This window comes from Chelonoidis abingdonii, chromosome 3 (genome assembly GCF_003597395.2).
Source record: "Chelonoidis abingdonii isolate Lonesome George chromosome 3, CheloAbing_2.0, whole genome shotgun sequence".
Taxonomy (NCBI): domain Eukaryota; kingdom Metazoa; phylum Chordata; order Testudines; family Testudinidae; genus Chelonoidis; species Chelonoidis abingdonii.
The window spans coordinates 31,208,690-31,225,862 of record NC_133771.1 but is presented as its reverse complement, the minus strand read 5'-3'; the positions used below and the strand labels follow the sequence as shown (position 1 = coordinate 31,225,862).

General features: G+C 47.8%; 1 protein-coding gene across 2 annotated transcripts in view; it reads right to left on the bottom strand.

Moving 5' to 3' along the window:
* Positions 1-17,173, bottom strand: part of NOL10 (nucleolar protein 10) — an 84,769-nt gene that overhangs the window by 43,611 nt on the left and 23,985 nt on the right. For both annotated transcript variants that reach the window (XM_032783343.2, XM_032783344.2), the window contains exons 12-13: positions 15,799-15,865; positions 4,372-4,424 (exon numbers count right to left, since the gene is read on the bottom strand). In XM_032783343.2, the coding sequence (XP_032639234.1) occupies positions 4,372-4,424; positions 15,799-15,865 (120 nt within the window). The remainder of the gene's footprint in view (positions 1-4,371; positions 4,425-15,798; positions 15,866-17,173) is intronic.

Sequence of the window (17,173 nt, the reverse complement as noted above, 5' to 3'; positions counted from 1 at the left end):
CCAGGCCCTTTGACATATAAGCTAAATAAAACTAAAACATCTTATCAAGGGCCAAATTCCACTTGGCCTTTATGCAGTGCAGAGAGGGAGTAAGGAACCATTAAAAGGTCTACACAAGGTCTTGACAGAACTGCAGTCTCTGGGCCCAGGGGTATATAGGCATTGCTTTCTTATGACTATTCTGGGGGTAGATGCTGCACCCCAAAAGGGGTAGCGATGGGGTATAGAGCAGGCAAATCCATGACTATCCTGGCTACATATATGAGTGTAGCCACATCTGTGTTCTTGTGTACCAGGGAGCTCCTGAAGGCATCCTGCCTCTGTGTTCCCTTTGGGACATGACTAAATGTTATCTAGGGTTGCCAGGTGTCTGGTTTTCGACTGTAAAGCCCGGTAAAAAAGAGACCCTAGCAGCTCCGGTCAGCACTGCTGACTGGACCACTAAAAGACCGGTCAGCAGTACAGCAGGGCTAAGGCAGGCCTCCTGCCTGCCCTGACTCTGTGCAACTCCCAGAAGCAGTGACATGTCCATCTCCTTGCTGCAGGGATACCAACGGGGCTTCGTGCACTGCCCCCACCCCGAGCACCAGCTCTGCAGCTCCCATTGGCCAGGAATCAATGAGAACTGTAGCGGTGGTGCCTGCAGGCACAGGCAGCATGCAGATCCCCCTGATGCCTCCACCTAGCAGCCAGACATGCCGGCCACTTCTGGGAGCCACCTGAGTTAAGTGCCTCCCGAAGCCCGTACACTCTTGTGCACCCCAAGCCACTCCCCCAGCCTTGAGCTCCCTCCTGGAGCCTGCACCTCAAGCCCCGGCCCCAGCCGCCTCCTGCACCCCAACCCCCTCATCCCTGGCCTCACCTCGGAGCCCACACCCCCAGCTGGAACCTTCACTCCCTCCCACATTCCAACCCCCTTCCCAGCGCAGTGAAAGTGAATGAGAGTGGGGGAGAGCAAGTGATGGAAGGAGAGGGGATGGAGTGGGCAGGGCCTCAGAGAAGGGGCAGGGACTGAGGGCGTGGCTGGGTGTGGGCAAGGGTGTTCAGTTTTGTATGAGTGGAAAGTTGGCCCTAATGTTATCCCCTTTCCCCACAAAACAGGTACGTGCCTATATGGTACAAGTTAGCCCTAATTTTTAAGTAGTGCAGGGCAATAAACTCTTCTATCTCAGATCCCTTGCCCAATTAGTAATGAATTTTGCACTAAAGGTTGAGGCATACTCTGCAACTCCTAAATCTTCAAATCAGCATCACAGCCAGAAATCTAGTTTTGGCCTTCAGAATGGAGATGCCAGAGTGTCTCCATAATGTTGTTTGTCTATTCTGTCTGTTCCCTGAACATCAAACTTGCTTTTAACAGTTGCAGGCATAGCACCAAAGCATTATACAGATGAACCTCTCAGACAGAGTCCCTTCAAATGCTCCCTGACCATCACCAAACAGTAGCCTGTAGCTGTTCCACTATGCAGGCTTCAAAAAGCTTAATTGTTACCAGTACAATAGGGCATTAAGAGACACCTGAAGACGACAGCAGCTAAAGTTAAGACAGGCAACAACCTTCTGGGCAAACTGGTAGGTTAGTCAGGGGGTGCTTGTGCTCCAACTTTGCGGATGTCAGCTCTTGCCACCTCTTATTTGGCGGCAGAGTACTGCGCACCAGTTTGGAGTTGACTGTCACATATCAAACTCATGGATATGCAATTACAGGCCGCCATGCACATCATCTCCAACACCCTGCGTCCGACTCCACTTCTATGGCTTCCAGTTCTGAGCAACATTGTTCCTCCTCATATCAGACGAGAGATTGCCACTGGCAAGTTACTGGAGAGATCACACACCAAACCAAGCCTCCAACTGCACAATAACCTTTTAAAATCACCAGCTGTGTGTTTGCTGTCACGGCACCCATTATGGCCTCATCCGCCAGGATGTTTGGGTGGGAACACTTTGGCGATAGAAATGAGTGTCTGTTATAATCCCCAAGCAGTCCCTCATCGCTGACCCCACAATCTGCCTGCCTGATTCTGACTTGCCCCGTTGCCAACAGTCCCTTTTGAACAGGTTCTGGACCGGGCAAAAGTCTCTGTGCAGCTAACCAGTATTGCTGGGGGCTTCATGACAGCCCTTTATGCAGCTGCGGTGCAACACAGACGATGACGGACATTGTCGATGAATGGCTGCTGACTAGGTTCAGCAGTGGCCTAGGAGGACTGTATTACACCACTGAAGATGCCATCACTTGGCTAGACGACTAGGCACGTGCTAAATAATTAAGAGACAGGATCAGTTGAATGGATTCTATTTTAGTGTGGCATATTAAACTATTCCCAAAGGTTCTGAAGGAACATTGCCTTGTACATTAGTAAGTCCTTTCCGCTGGCATTTATTTGGTTGTGAAACTAAAGGATAATAAATCAGCTCTTGTTTGCATCTCAAAAAGACAGAACATCTGAAGCACTGTTCATGCCTAAATTGCAGCAAATAAATAAATTAAGCCCTTATTTATTGGTAAAATTGAATCCTGGCTCAAACCAATCCCAGAAAAGTCAGAAAACTTGCCTGGGGAAAATTGGACTAGTTAGAACAGCAAGTTGCTGGGTCTTGGAAGTTAAGATCTGCTCAGAGTAGCCACAGGGTAAAGCAATTTTTGTCTCTCTGCAAGAGAACTATCACATCACTCAGGAGGCCAGAAAGTATGAAGAAAAATGAAGAAAATGGGGGAAAGGAGAAAATTTTGAGCGTAGGCTAACGCTGACTGTAACTAGAATAATAAATGCTCTACACAAGTACACATGCTACGTCACTAGGGAACATCTGGCTATGCATGATTTACATTTCTCAGATATACTCTAAAATATAATGCAAAATGTTGCATTCAGAAACACTGTGTAAATTCAACAGTCCTAGGAGGGTTTTAAAAACGGCAGACTTTTGAGATGGACAAAATGGATTCTCTTTTTAGTTGTTTTACAATTTATACAAGTGTACTCATTGGAAAGGAAATTAGCCAAAATAAGTCTTAATATAGCATTTTGTAACACAGCATGCCTGTCCATGAAAAAGAAGGCATACGTGCAATGTGTTCACTACGAAACAACATTGGGTTTGTCACTGCAAAACCCAGCACCGTCACAATAGAACATAGGTAAGTTACTACATCTGCAAAGCACATACAACATTCATAACATGCACAAAAAAGATTCTGCAACATATTCAGGATGTTTTCAAGCTGTTTTAGAGACAAGCAGTACAGTCACTAAATTAGTCAATTGAACTGGAAACACCGACAGGACACTAGATTGAAACATTTTTAACACAACTTCAACCTTCCTAAAGATAGAACTTTGCAATAACTCATATACTACCACAGAAAGCTTTCAAACTACATGCTGGACTCAGAAGGAAGAAATTATTGAATGAACAATGATAATTAAGGAGCCAATCTGTAGAGCAAGTCAGATGTGTGGAAGAGCAGCACTGCCAGATTGTTGAAAAGGCTTAGTGGCCCTATCTGTGCTCAGCTATATCAACATTTTTGGTTTAAATGCATGATCTAGAGCCAACATGAATATAATGATTGGTGAAAGGCCTATCTATTTTCAGAGATGCCTCCCTTTCTGCGTGTAAAATTGCTCACGTATATTTGCACCTGAACCCTGCAGAGATAGACGTGCACACACTTTAAAAAGTCCAAACATGAGACTAAAATGCAGGTATAACTGTATGTGAGCAATTGGAGATTGGGTACAAGCCTGGCTAAAATATACCTCAAGATTGATGATATATTTAAATTTCTGAAATCAAAAGCTCCAATTCAAATAGTACATTGGGTAACCAGGTGCTAAGAACTGCCATGGACATAGAAATGGCTGAGAAAGCAGCAGCCAGGGATATAGTGCCTATAGCTGTACTATGATGCTAGGGTAATTATTTCAGAAGACAGTTTATATCTTGATGGTAAGCTTCACATTTTATATTTAATGATCTATCTTAACAAGTTGATACAAAATATGCAGATTTTCTCTCTCGGGCTCAGACTGGATTTCCCACTGCCACTAGTTAATTTAGGAATTGTTAAGAGTGTGGCAAGCTTCAGGGTTGATTTTCAATAAAATAATGATGTAATATAAAAACACCACACTTTGTTTCCCATACCTAGTTTAGCATGAGATTAAGCAATAGATGTTTCTTACAAATTATTACACACGCCTAGAAGCCTTATTTATAGATTTCCAGAATGAATTCAGTCTGCACATAAAATTTACTACAGAACAATCTGACAAGAAAATGTGCTACATTAAAGTGCTGACAGTTTTAAAAACAATATTTCATAAAATATTTCTAGCAGGGCCAAACATTTGCATTACTTACTGGAATGTAGTAGATGTTCATTTTAGGGTCTTCATTGGCCATGAGCAGCATTCCTAAAGAGCGACACAATTACATGGTGTAAACAATGGCCATAAGAGACTAGCTTATCTATTTTATTAAGAAATGTTTGAAGAAAATAGGTCCTATTCAGTACAAAGCAGATTTGTACATCAATTCCATTGCCTTTACAGGGCTTTAGGAAAAAAGACTTTAACTGCAAATTGTATTAAAATAAAACAAGACTAAAAAGGAAGTTATTAGAATAGCAATCTGAGTAAACGTGAAAGATCTTTGAGAAAAAAAAAATAGTGTTAACTACAGCATATCTAAACAGAACTGATTAGGACTTGAATAGAGCCTACCAACTGCGCCCCAAGCAAGTTGATTATCCCTGCCTCATTGCCCTATTTACAAAAATCCCACTATTGCCAATACTGGTTCATCTCCACCAATGTGAGCACTGTTATGAGCCCTATTGTATGTGGGCTACCAGGTGCTGCTACTGTCCTCTCACTCTGCTCAGAGGGTGTCTAATTAATACTGTGCTTAACATGGTGGCCAACCCCAGTGGAGATGAAACCATGTTAATTCTGGGGTGAAATTTTTGAAAAATTTCCCTCACGGTCCTTATCTGTAGCAATTTTTAGTTTCCTGTTACTTGGGGATCTATAGACCATCTCAGTGAAGCAACTGCCATTTACAGTATTGGTGATGATCCAGGATACATCATTCTGGGAATCAGAGGTATGGTCTAACTACAGAAGTGGGAGCCAGGATCTTGTGACTCAGATGGCAACTGCATTTATGTTGTTGTTGAACAAGCCAGTTTACTGTTGTACCTCAATTTGTGCTACTTTGAAATGGAAAATACCTACCCGTACAGAGGTATTGTGCAGACTAAAATGCTTTGAAGATGAGAAGTGAGGTACAACTGTCAAGTATTATTAAATCTAAGCAAACCCAGAACTGGCAACAGGCTTTGTGCAAGTTTAATGTGACAAATGACATGTTATACTTCCCCCCACAAAAAAAATGGTTACCCACCTTTTAGTAACTGTTGTTCTTTGAGATGTGTTGTTCGTGTCCATTCAAAGTAGGTGTGCGCGAGCCACGTGCACACCAGCCGGAAGATTTTCCTAGAGCAGCATCCGTAGGGTCGGCCGTGGCGCCACTACGGCGCCCTATAAAGGGGCCCGTCGACCCTCCACCCCCTCAGTTCCCTCTTGCCGGCACTCTGACAGAGGGGCAGGAGGGTGGGTATTGGAATGGACATGAACAACACATTTTGAAGAACAACAGTTACTAAAAGGTAGGTAACCGTTTTTTCTTCTTCAGGTGGTTGTTCATGTCCATTCAAAGTAGGTGATGCACAAGCCTAACCTTAGGTGGCGGGGTCAGAGATCACTGCTGACTGGAGTACTGCACGGCCAAAGGCTGCATCATCCCTAGCCTGGTACGTGATGGCATAGTGTGATGAGAAAATGTGGATGAAGGACCATGTGGCCACTCTATAAATCTCCTGAGTCGGAATCTGAGCCAGGAACGCCGCAGAGGAGGCCTGCGCTCTAGTGGAGTGGGCCGTGACCGGAGGGTCAGGGGTCTTAGCTATGCGGTAGCATTCTCAGATGCAGGTCGTGATCCACGAAGAGATTCGCTGAGAGGAGACTGGGAGCCCCTACATCCTATCCGCCACTGCGATGAAGAGCTGAGTTGAGCGTCTGAACGGCTTGGTATGCTCAATGTAAAAAGCCAAGGCCCTGCGGACATCCAGGGAATGTAACCTCCACTCCTCATTGGAAGAGTGTGGTTTGGGATAAAACACCGGGAGAAAAATATCTTGACCCACGTGGAACTGTGAGATGACCTTGGGTAGGAAAGCCGGGTGAGGTCTAACTTGGACCTTGTCCTTATAAAAGACAGTGTATGGGGGCTCGGATGTTAATGCCCTGAGCTCCGACACCCTCCTGGCCAAGGTGATCGCCACCAGGAAGGCGGTCTTATACGACAAGTACAACAGGGAGCACAAAGCCAGAGGCTCAAAGGGAGGTCCCGAGAGGGCGGAGAGGACCAGAGTCAGGTCCCAAGCAGGGGCCAGCTGATGAACATGCGGAAATACCCTGTACATACCTTTGAGGAAACGCCCGATCAGCGGGTTCGCAAACACCGAGGTACCCCCTTCTCCCAGATGGAAAGCTGAGATAGCCGCCAAGTGAACACGAATCAAGGAGAGGGAGAGGCCCAGCTATCTGAGGTGGAGCAAATAGTCTAGGACAATGGGGACTGGGACCCCCAGCGGATTGTGACCTCGCTGACCCGACCATATGCAGAAGCACTTCCCTTCGGCCAGGTAGGTGGCCCTAGCTGATGGTTTCCTACTACCGAGCAGCACTTGTCTGACCTGGGAGCACTGCATCTCCACTGGGTTCAGCCATGGAGCATCCATGCTGTAAGGTGAAGGGACTCCAGGTTCGGGTGACGGAGGGAGCCCCAGTCCTGCGTGATCAGGTCCGGGAGCAGGAGCAGCGTCAGGGGTGCCTGAACGGACATGTGCAGGAGTGACGTGTACCAATATTGGCACGGCCATGCCGGAGCAATCAGGATTACCCGTGCGTGGTCCCTGCGAATCTTCAAAAACACCGTGTATCAGGGAGACCGGAGGAAAGGCGTAGAGCAGACCGACCCCCCAAGACTGAAGGAAGGCGTCCGACAGAGATCCCTGACTGCGGCTCAGGAGGGAGCAGAACCATCAGCACTTTCTGTTTTCCCTTGAGGCAAACAGGTCTAACCGGGGAAAGCCCCAAAGCTGGAAAATTGAGCATACCACATCCCATCGGAGGGACCACTCGTGACCCCGGAACGAGCGGCTGAGGGTGTCCACCAAACCGATCTGCGCCCCCGGAAGGTAGAACGCCGTCCAGTGGGTTGCACTGTGGACGCAGAAATCCCACAGCACGAGGGCTTCCCTGCACAGGAGAGAGGAGCGTGTATCCCCGTTTGTTGATATAAAAGACTACTGACGTGTTGTCCGAGAGGACTGAAACACATCTGCCGGCCAAGTGGGACTGGAAGGTCAAACAAGCCAGGCGAACCGCTCTCAGCTCCCTGACATTGATATGCAACTTGAGGTCCTCCGGTGACCACAAGCCCTGCATCCTGAGGTGTCCCAGGTGCGCTCCCCAACCCCGATTCGAGGGATCTGTTACCAGAGAGAGGGAGGGAGGGTTGAGGGGCAGCCAAGGGGACACCCATGCACACTTTCTGCGGGTCGAGCCACCACCGCAGCGAGCTTAGCACCAAGTGGGGAATGGACACCACTGAGTCCAAGGGATCCCTGGCTGGGCAATATACTGTCACTGACCAGGACTGTAGCGGGCGAAGCCGGAGTCTGGCATGGTTTACCACATAGGTGCACGCTGTCATGTGACCCAACAGCTGGTGGCAGACTCGCGCCGTGGTAATCGGGGCACGGTGCAGTCCGAGGATGAGCTCGGAAATCGCACGGAACCTGGATTCTGGCAGGTACGCTCTGGCGTGCGTGGAGTCCAGAACTGCTCCTATGAACTCTATTTGTTGCGTCGGAGACAGGGTGGACTTGGCTTCGTTCAAGAGGAGGCTGAGATTGAGAAAGGTCTGCTTGATGAACAACAAACACCTGGGTCTCCATCTGCTCCTTGGAGCGGCCCTTTACGAGCCAGTTGTCCAGGTAGGGGAATACCTGGATGCCCCGCCTGCACAGGAAGGCCGCCACAACTGCCATGCACTTTGTGAAGATCCTTGGAGCAGCTGACAGGCCGAACGGGAGCACCATGAACTGTAGATGGGTGTCGGCCATGACAAACCTGAAGTACCAACAGTGTTGGGGAATTACGGCAATGTGGAAATAAGCGTCCTTTAAGTCGAGGGCAGCATACCAATCTCCTGGATCCAGGGAAGGAACAATCAAGGACAGGGAGACCACGCGGAACTTGAGCTTTCGTACAAACTTGTTCAGCCGTCGCAAGTCTAGGATGGGTCTCAGGCCCCCTTTCGCCTTCGGTATTAGGAAATACCGGGAGTAGAAGCCTTTGCCCTTGAGCTCCTGAGGGACTTCCTCCACTTCACTTCTTGACTTAGAAGTTGCTCATGAAATGGATCCCTGAAGAGGGACGGGGAGCGGGGCTGGTGGGGCTGGAGGGAGGAGAACTGGATAGAATATCCCCTCTCTACTGTGCGGAGCACCCAGCTGTCTGACATGATTCGGGACCAGGCACAGTAGAAGGGGGAGAGACATGACCCAAAGGTAGGGGTAGAAGGATCCAGAGTCTTGATAGGTAGGTCGTCCTCGACCGCACCATCAAATGGGGGTCTAGGCCCCGATGGTGGTCTCGATTGACCAGACGCCTGGCCGGAGGGGTGGTGTTGGTGACTCCTCCGGCCATTTCTGCCCCGCCTGCGCCCCAGCTCCTGGCAAGTCTGAAGCTGGTAGGGGCGTGGGGCCGTCTGCGGCCTAAACTGCCTGCGCTGGGTCGCAAGGGTATGCAAGCCCAGCAAGTGAAGCATGGCCCGTGAGTCCTTTAGGCTATGCAGACGCTTGTCTGTCTTTTCTGAAAACAGCATCTGCCCCTTGAAGGAAAAGTCTTGAATGGTCTGCTGGACCTCATAGGGCAGGCCCGAGACCTGGAGCCAGGCTCCCCGCCGCTTGACCAGGCCTGTGGCCAGGATATGCGAGGCTGAGTCAGCCGCATCTACGGCAGCCTGAAGAGAGGCTCGGGAGATCAGCTTCCCCTCCTCCACCAGGGCCAGAAACTCTGACCTTGAGTCCTGGGGAAGGAGCTCCATAAACTTCGACATGGCTGAACACGTTATGACCATATCGGCTTACGATTGCCTGTTGGTTGACAATGCGGAGTTGTAGGCCTGCCGTGAAGTACACTTTTCTGCCAAAGAGGTCTAGTCTTTTAGCGTCCCTGCTCTTTGGTGTTGACCCCTGAAACGCTGACGCTCCCATTGGTTGGCCACATCCACCACCAGGGAGTCTGGGGGGGTGGGGGGTGTACAAGTGTTCGTGCCCTTTAGAGGGGACGAAATAACGCCGCTCCGTTCTCTTGGCAGTAGGGACCAGTGAGGCTGGCATTTGCCATAAGGTGCGGGACTTATCTGCTATGGTCTTTATCAGCAGGAGAGCCACCCTGGATGGCCCTGAGGGAGCCAGGATGTTTACTACAGGGTCTGCGTCCACCTTGATTTCCTCGGCTTGGATTGTGAGGCTCTGAGTTGTTCGCCATTGCAGCTGTTGGAGGATTCTGGTGTCTTCCAGGGCCAGTGCCGCAGCCGTGCCCGAGACTGCTTCGTCCGGGGAGGAAGACGAGGAAATTACATGGATCGGTCCTTCCTGCAGTGCATGCAGTCCTTCGGGGTCCTGCGGCACACGGTACTGTGGCTGCGAGGCCGGTTCCGATTCTAAATGCAGCACCATGACCGGTACCGGGGTCGCCAGTGAGCGGCTTGGCGTATTGGGCGGTGCCTGCTGAGCCCGAACTGTAGCCATTGCTGGTGCCACTGCCTGGCTAGGGGGTACTGAACTTGGATATGGCACACCCCTGCCTGGCGACGGTGGCAGTGGAGGAGGCAGCTGCGCCGGGGCCATCGATGCCGAGGAGACCAAGGCCGACCTTGATCGAGGACCAAACGCCTGGCCTACCGACTGGTGATAGCCCCAGGGGGTCCAAAACGGCCACTGCAAGGCAGATGCCATTGCTGCTGCCACTGTAGGTAATGCTAGTGGCTCGCCCCTGAAACCTATCTCCTGCTCTGCGACCGGCTGGAGCAGTAGGAGTCTGCCTCTGAGTCTGAAGTCTCTGAGTACGAGGACCTGGGGAAAGCAGCACTCGGTGCCGTGGAGAGAGATGCTGAGGTGGCGGGGAGCCTCTTATCTGGTCCAGTGCTGCCTTAGCGGCGCGGTGCGGGGAGGGTGACGACAACATGGCCGGCTTGCCCCTCGATTGAACTGGGGGACAGGCCACGGTAGGCAACTCCCTATTGTGCGGGGAGGCCGGCACCGGGAGTCCCATCAAGTCTGAGGCCACCTCAAACATCTCCGGTGTCGAAGGGAGGTGCAAGTCTCCGCTGACGTCCGGGGATCTAGGCTGGTCTGGACTCGACCGTCCTCTCTGTGGTGCGGGAGTCGACGGAGCAGCCGAGGGCTGTAGTCTAGCCTCTCCGCTTGCACCCGCAGACGGCGTCGGCCTCGAGTCCTAGTGGGGTGACCGTTCCTTCACCGGCTTTCTCTTCTTAGCGGGCACCAGCGACGGTGAGTGGTGCCGCACTGAGGCCAACTTCCTATGACCCAACTCCATCTGGTGCCGGGTTTTAGATGACTTGGGCTGGGCCCTAAGTCCTGATGCCGGTGCAGGAGTGCTCCGCACTGAAGAAGACGTGCTGGGCACCGCCTCGACCAGTTCCGGGTCCGAGGGTGGCCGCAGGGCAGCCTCCATCAGGAGGACTCTAAGTCTTTGAGCTCTGTCTTTGAGAGTTCTCGGGCGGAAGCCTCTGCAGGTAGACCACCGGTCCTTTTGGTGGCTCTCTCTGAGGCACCTCAAACAAGCAGAGTGCGGGTCACTCTTGGGCATGAATTTCCTGTAGTCCTTGCAGAGTTTAAACCCGGGGGACCCGGGCATGCCTCAGCAGGCGACGAAACTTGCGGGGGGGACCCCCAACTACCAAGAACTATATACAATGACCTAAGTAAACTAACTATAACGTAACTATATACACAAGGATAGGACATTGCTAACTTGCTATGCGCAAGAGAAGTTCCAGCTAGCTGTCACTGGTGGTAAGAAGGAACTGAGGGGATGGAGAGTCGGCGGGCCCCTTTATAGGGCGCCGTAGTGGCGCCACTCCAGGGGGCGCCAGGGCCGACCCTACGGGCGCTGCTAGGGGAAAATCTTCCGGCTGGCATGCATGCGGCGCGCACACACCTACTTTGAATGGACATGAACAACCACTCGAAAAAGAACTGGTCAGTAAGGGCATTCAGCATACATTTCTGCATTTATGTCATTTTACTTTCCTAAAAATGACCTTTAAATAATACAAATAAGGAAAAGCATGAAGGGGAGGAGTGTGGAAAAAAAAATCAATTTAGATAACTTTCTGACCTAAAAATGTTCTAAAAGATTCCACTGAGACTATGAATAAGGAGGTCAATCATCATGTAGCCAGAGGAGAGAAATACAATTTATACCCAAATAGAGGCACACAATTAATATGGGTGGGATAATCCCTTCCAGCCAGTCCCTTTATTAAAAATACACAATGCAGTTGGACTCTAGAAGACCAAAAAAGGGCTGGATATTTCTGGCACACCAAGAGAGTCACAGTAGCAAGGTTAAAAACCAAGCCCAGAAAAGTTTACAGGCAACCTAAACAAAATCAGAAAGATTTATGGTATATTTCATGGATTAACAGTGCCTTGGAGCATTAGCATTTCACTGCCACTAAAAAAGGAAAAACAGTTCATTCAATGAACAGGGAAAAGCCCAAAAACAGAACGGTAGAAGCAGTTTACCAATTATGCCTAATGCTTCAAAGAAGACAGTAAATGTAAGCATCTTTGGGAAGCTTCCACCAACAATTAGAGGAGGAAACAGTCTCAGGGACAGTACCTGGGTGTATACTAGATGGGAAATTTGAGAAATAGAAAAGGAGAGTCTTGATCAAAGAAGTCTTCTATTCATGTTTCTGCTGTCTCAGCTTGTTAGCCTTGACCATCCTTCATGAGAACAGAGACACACCTATCAAACCACAGACCAGACTAATCTTATATGCAGGAGATTTCACAGACTGGAATAAGAAATAACTCTCTTTTCAATGGGAAGTATTAATTTGGAGCCTGTTTGAAAAAAGCAAGTTCTTTAGAAACTTACAATGAACAGAAGCAGATGGGGCAGAAAGACTTCTACTCAATGGAAATATGATTATGTCTCAATCAATATTATACACCCAAAAACTTAGTTAACACAAAACTTAGATAATGCAGAGTTAAGGGTGGCCAGTGGTGCCTCATGCCCTCCAAAAACATGGAGATTGGCTGAATTTAAACCTCTGAAAACCAGGAAGTACAGATAAAGTACATGCCAACACAACCTTAACTTTGCACCCCCACACCCGAGATGACTAGGAATTATCTGCACGCGTTCCAGCTGCCTTCACTGTGGTCTGTGTAGTTGTATCGAGTGGTGGAGGGATAAACTGAGCAGCTTGGCAAAACTGTGCTTGTGATATAAGGAGATATACAGGAGGAGTGATCTGAGCCTCTCTCCGAGACACCCAGTGAATGTAAATGAAAGTACAGTGTTTGATGGAATCCTGTGCATAAGGGCGAAGAGGTTTGTACAATTCAGCAAGTTTCTTGTGTCTGTGGAGAAAGCTGTGTTTGAGTGCAGGGCAGGTATAGGTAGCTCCTGGCTAGTACCACTCACCTGAACACAAGTTTTGCCTTAGCAAACATAAGGTATTAAACTCCATAGTACAGTAATCATGTGCCCTGTTCCCTGAGTGTTCTGAACTAACTGCAAAGGCAGATTGCTAGGAGGCAAGTTATGGACATGCTGGAGCATCGCTCCAAGGGCAGAGTTAAGACTGTAATGGATTGCACCTTAACTCTGCTTACTAGTTTTCAGAAGTTTGCATTATTGTAACTATTTCCTGGTTTTCAGAAGTTTAGCCACTCTCCACGTTCCAGAAGAGTACAAGGCACCACTAGGTAATCTTAATTCTGAGATAATGGATGTTGGGGACATTTAATTTCCTCGTTTTTATAAAAAAAAATTTCTTAGCATCTCCATGTACCACAGTCCAGCTCTCCCTTTCCACTGCCTCTGGCTCCCTAGTAATAATTACCCTGGCCACAGAATGCACTCCCCACATGTTAATCCCTTCTCTCCCTGCTATCTTCTCATTGTCTGTCTCTGCTGTCCAAGACAGCCTGGTTCTCCCTCCACAAGAGTCCTCCCCATAAAGAGGCAGGTGTCAGGCTGGGAGCTGAAGACTGAGGAACTAGGGAGAGGCTGGAGGACCTGTATAGATATTAGCATGGAGTCAGTGGGGACATTTTTCTGAGGGGATGGACAGACACCTCTTGCTGCTCCCCATCCTGGACTCAGCACTGTATACTCAGCGCATTTTCCATGCATGCTTGTTCTCAGCTCACCACGCAAAGGAGCATGGTCCTCCCTTCTCCCGGAACACACATGAGGGCAGAAAGAGGAATTCAGATCCTCCAGGGGAACCATGGTCTCCCCAGATACCAGATAACATGGGGGGATATGGAGAGGGACAGACCTCCCCTCCCCACAGATTCCAGCACACACATGGCAGGGGAGAGGGGAAGGCAGCCGCAGATTTCCCCAGATGGCACATACAGGGGAACAGGGAGAGGGACTCAGAACACAGAAGGGGAGAATGAAGCTGACAAGCCCCCAACCTTGAATCCCCCACCCACTTCCTGCCACTCATCCTGTCTACGATGCCTAAACCCCACTCCCTTCTCTTGGCCTGACACTCACAATCTCTTGTCCCTACCATCCTTCCATTTACATCCCCCTCATCACAGCCCCAGATCCCTCTCCTCCTATTCCCCCCACACCTCCAGCAATACTCCTACACCTTCCTGCATTACTCCTCACTGTTCTGACCTCTTGTATTCCCTAGCTCTGCACCAACAAAGTTATAAGAATCTAACAATGTTATGAGCACCTTGTATGAGAGGACTGTTATCAGGAACCCCTTGACCAAATGATCCTGTGACCTGGTTTCCTTTAATGACACACAGTTTCATTGTTCAGGAAACATGATTACATTATCCTTTCATCTTCCTTCCAATCAATCAGTGCTGGCACTCTGCTATAATAATCCGCAGGTGGAAAAGTAGCAAGTACTCAGCAATCACTCTCACATATTTATGCAGAGCACGTGCAATTGATCATCATTAAGAAAACAGAGCTCCTTGTAAATTAACTGGGCACATTTCCCAAAAGTCAAAAAACCCTTAATAGAGACAGAAAGTAGCAGTATGCCTCCGCATAATTCTCAGATTCCTGTTAAGGCCAGGGTTTGAACTCTGAATGCATGGGTGTAGATCTGTTCAATGATCACAGCGTGTTCTCTTGAGCTACCCAGATACTGTCACAACAGGCTATCTGGAAATGCTCTTGTCCTACTTTTGCTGCACATCTGTATTTCAATCTTGCTGGCTTAATAGTTTTGGTATGTGGCATTCTAGAGAGCTAAACTCTTCCTTAATAACTTCGTCAATATTGCTTTCCCAAAGAAGCAATGGGTGCCATGCACCAGATGAGATAAATACAGAGCAACTAAGATCAGTTGGAGGATGATTAGAGACATAGTTAGATTCAGTTGTGCACGCGAAAAATATTTTAAGAACCAGATTTTGTAAAATGCTGTTTTTTTCCAAGGGGGCTGTATCTCAGGAACCTCTTACTCTTCTGAGCCCAAACAAGGACAACTACCACCACCCAGACCTCTATGAAGCATAGCAAATTTCAAGACAATCCAAGAAGGCATGCAGATTATAAAGTGCACCTGAATCTTAACTATAGCAGAGCTGGCTTGCTGTATAAAAGGCAAGACCAAATTGAATTGTAAGACAGTAGTGTCATAGTCATGACGTAACATGCCAATGACATGATAGATTTTACTGCGAAAATAGTCAGCCCTCTTACCCCCCCCCCAAAACAAAAGTGAATCAAAGGATATCCCTACCGCCAAAGAACCAATCTGACCAAAATTTTTAAAAATTTCTTTTTCAACCAAAAAAAAAAGTCAAAACTAATAAAAAAACCTTTCATTTCCGATTCAAACTTTTAGTTTTTTGAGATTCCCCCATCCATCCAACTTCCCACCCACACTGAAAAAACATCTGTGGGAAGGGAGAATTGACAGAATGGGAAAATAAATTATTCTTTTTCAAAACAAATCAAAATTGTCGGTTTTGAAATGAGAAATTATGATAAAAAGCAAACATTTTAAATGTTGACAAGTTATTTTTTTGTCAAAATACTGATTAAAAAACTTTGACCAGTTTTAGAAAGAAAACTTTTCTTACTCAAATTAGGTTCTGACCTGGATGCACAGCTAAAACCGCTACTCTTATGAAAAACAGCATTGGCTTTTCATTGGCCAAAAGCAGCTCTGATCCTCTGAATGACAGTACAGTGGCCTACAACCATAGTGTCACATTGAGTCGGTAATGAATCAGAGAAAAGAAGGATACAAATATGACCATATGAAGCTCCATCAAAAGTCTACCAACCAAAGTCAGCCAAGCCTGACTCTCCTTCACTATGACAGCTAAGGAGATCACAGCCTCAGGCAGTAGGTGCTTTACCTGTTGAATGTAATAGGTATTCAGGGTATTTTACATACCTGAATTAGGATAAAGGCAGACATCATTGATATCGTGTTCTGGCTCCATGGAAGTAAATATTTTCCCCTGAAATAGTGGAAGAAAACATTAGAGACTTCAAATGATGCAATTACGAAGTTCAATAAAACAAACCAATTAAAAAGTAGCCCTTATGGAAATTAAAAATATAGTAGAAGAGTACAGCAAGCAAGGCATGATACAAATAAGGCTTTGCACTATGTGGCAAAGGCAGCTCAAGGAATTCTATATTGTAGCCCCTGGCTGACTAGATCTTCAATAAGAATATGTGGCCTACCGGCTGCGCAACTCAAAATATAACACTGCATGCTGGGACTTGTAATCTCCCTTTTGGAACTGCTACATTGAAGATGGAGATGTCAGCAATCTACTTCATTCTATATAAGTGGGATGGGACCCTCAGGCTCATGGCAAGTTGCCAATGTAGCCCTCATTTCGGCAAAGTTTGAATGTGCCAGTTCTATGTAGTCTCATTTTAATAAGTAACCGATCTATACTAGAGAGCTGAAATGACAGGTTGGATCTGGGCTTTGGTTCTCCCACCCCGCTCTTGTGTGTAACACAAGGTATGGCAAAGCACTTTACACTACCTGTAATTTATTAACATCGTATTAAAGAGGTCTGAATAAAAGGATCCAGTTTTAAGTAATTTAGAAAGATCAGAAGAGAGGTTAATAGTGATTTAATAATGATATTAAAAGTACACAGTTTAAGGATTATGTGTCACTTCATGAATTTGACTCGATAGATGGGGGGGGGGGGGGACGCGCGCTATGTCACACTGACCGACACACATGAGCTGTCACACGCGCACACATCTCAGCATCTCCAAATGAACGTTTGTTCGAGTAGCCACGTGATCGCAGATCTTCCTAGGTCCTCATCATCTGGCACGGACCTTGTTAAAATTCTCCGGGGGCCGTGTGGGGCGGGCGATGTGCCGAGCCTGGCAAATGACTCCCTAGCTTCGCCATGTGCACTCTCAATATTTGAGTGGTAAGTGCAGAGTGAAGACGTTTAGGGGTCTTTTGCCCTAAGAATCCCCTACTGGAAAGTTGGGTACAACGCGGATTGTGAAACCCTCGGTCTCTCGTATCACAAGGGCCGGTCTCACCGTATCACAGCGGCGGCGCGTCTTTAACCACTACGCTATACCAGTCACAATATACATATAAGCATATATATCTCCAAAGGTAAAAGACATGGAGAAACAAAGATAAACAGGAATCAAGCTGCACAACATTAAGATAAAGGGTATCAATCTGTTGATGCTGAACAAGCTTCAGTCATTTTCAGTTCATCTCGACAGCATAATCCAATTGTATGGGCAAGACGCACTACAAAATTACGGACCAA